Genomic DNA, 2258 nt, shown 5'->3' with positions numbered 1-2258 from the left:
ACCAGTGGTGTCCCTCAGGGCTCAGTGCTGGGGCCAGTCTTGTCCAGTGTCTTTATCCATGATCTGGATGAAGGGATGGAGGGCACCCTCAGCCAGTGTCCAGACAACACCAGATTGGGTGGGAGTGTTGATCTGCTGGAAGGCAGGAAGGCTCTGCAGAGGGACCTGGGCTGGCTGGATCGATAGGCCAAGGCCAATGGGATGAGGTTCAACAAGGCCAAGTGCAGGGTCCTGCATGTTGGTCACAACAACCCCAGGCAACACTACAGGCTTGGGGCAGAGTGGCTGGAGCTGCCCAGCAGAAAAGGACCTTCTGCTAAAGCCTGACCTCTCCTGCAGCCCACAGATTGTCACTGCTTCCAGAAGCAGAGGCCAAGAGTCATCTCAAATACAGCAACATGCAGTAGTAACAAGCACCTAATACTTCTGGTGGTGACTGCCACTAAGCACACAGACTATAATGCTACACTAATATTCATGACTTGCTCTTCACAGGACACAAGGAGTCACAGTGATGGAGACTAATACACACACTGTAACCCACTCAGTATCAGAGACACTGAGATTACAGAATGACAGACACAACCCAATTCAGCTCTTCCTTTGCAGAATGAAGACACACACAGTGAAAGCCAAGGATACCAGCAAGATCTCTCACTTCGTGTTGCTCATTCACTTTTGGATTGCCGAGTGTTCCATAAGTAAGTGACCCCAGAGAAAAAACAGGTATAACCATGATCATCCCCATCCACGTATTTATTTCCATGGGATTTCACCCACCTGGAAGTCAGGGCACAGATGACCTTGCTCCACTGATCAACGACTGCAGGGTGATGTCGCCAGTTGGCCACCATCTCTTTGGCAGTTTTCCAGTAAGGTGGTGTCGGGAAGCACCGCGTACAAGCTAGTAACCACACCTCAAACAGCACACCAATTAATTTTTCAGCCAGACTCTCAGCAATGCCACCTTAGAAGAGAAATAAAGTGTGCCTTTAGTGAGTAATCAATCCAAATAGCTTAAAATATCTCCTCAAGAACATTTCAGTTTAAGTGCAGAAAGATTCTTACGCTTATTTTTTTTCATTTAAGAGTGACTCCTGATTGCTTCCTACAGCCAATTAGCCTTTTTACAAGACCAAATGTAACATATAAAGCCAAGCCACACACGTGTCACTAAGGGAGCCTGTGAACTCACTGATATAGGTTGTCTTCTACCACACTATTATATTGATGCCTTTAAAAAAAAAAAAAAGGTATAAACTGACAGTATGATTTCCAGTAGGCACAGCAAACAGCAAGACATGAATGGGTTTCAGTGAAATAAATAGGGAACAACATTATCTGAAACTCTTCAGCATGAACTGTTCCCATACAGAGTCACTGGCAAAAATCTGTTTAGAACTCCAAGTCATTCAGTCTTTTGTGACAATGCTTCACTTCAAAGTAATGCAGCAGAATTAGGGGCAAGTCATAGCACTTCAGTGGCTACTAGGAGCTTTTAACAGGTTCCCACCACCCCCCTGGTAGCTCAACATCAAGGAGAGCCAGTTTTTCCAATAATTGAAGCACATGGAAGTTGAACATGAACCTTGCACAGTTGGAGCTGCCAGAAGAGTGTCATTGATCTGAAGAAGAAATAATAACAAAACCTCCCAGGTTTCTCTTGCCATAATTGTCGACTCACGAGCCAGTTTCTGGACAGCTTTCAGAACCTGCAAGCACAATCTAATCTGACTAGATCCTGGGTCTGGCCTGCAAGAGAAGAAAACAAGACTTGAGTCTCTAAACAAGAACTATAAAGCGATGCACACAATAATCTGAACTTTGAGCAATCTCAAGAAGAAACATCAATATTATTGAACAAGAGCCAAGATCATGAGCTAATGTGCCTCTATGCACCTTAACTCTGCACTAAGCATCCTAACTCGGCCTTCCTGAGTACAGGGGGTACTCATCTCTCCACAACAGACCTCACCACCATGGGCTGAACACTAACTGGAGCAAGGACAGCCCATTATCCCACAGGGATTTATCTCAGACCAAACAATGAGAACGTAGTTGATATGTATTACTAATTGATACATAAATAATTAAGAAGGAAAATGGCAAAAAAATGTTAGCAAGCTAATTTAAGTTCTTCTTACTTCTCTTGTTTCCAAACACAAATGTAGATCCCACTCTTACCCCAATTCCTTGGATTTAGAAAAAAAAATAAAATTCAGAAGATGGTCCTTAAATAGGAAAATCAGACTACAGGG

At 43.9% G+C, this 2258-nt stretch overlaps 1 protein-coding gene across 1 annotated transcript in view; it reads right to left on the bottom strand.

Annotated features, from left to right (window-relative positions):
- The window catches only part of RALGAPB (Ral GTPase activating protein, beta subunit (non-catalytic)), a gene marked incomplete at its 5' end in the record, with an annotated part of 69448 nt that extends 67696 nt beyond the window's left edge, over positions 1 to 1752 (bottom strand). Inside the window, 2 exon segments of the mRNA XM_009995660.1 lie at positions 781 to 967; positions 1589 to 1752. Coding sequence (XP_009993962.1) covers positions 781 to 967; positions 1589 to 1752 — 351 coding nt within the window.
- Positions 1753 to 2258: the final 506 nt, after the last annotated feature.

The sequence above is a fragment of the Chaetura pelagica genome, unplaced genomic scaffold (genome assembly GCF_000747805.2).
Source record: "Chaetura pelagica isolate M959 unplaced genomic scaffold, ChaPel_1.0 scaffold874, whole genome shotgun sequence".
Classification (NCBI taxonomy): Eukaryota; Metazoa; Chordata; class Aves; order Apodiformes; family Apodidae; genus Chaetura; species Chaetura pelagica.
The sequence above is the reverse complement of the archived record's forward strand: the minus strand, read 5'-3'. Positions and strand labels throughout refer to the sequence as shown.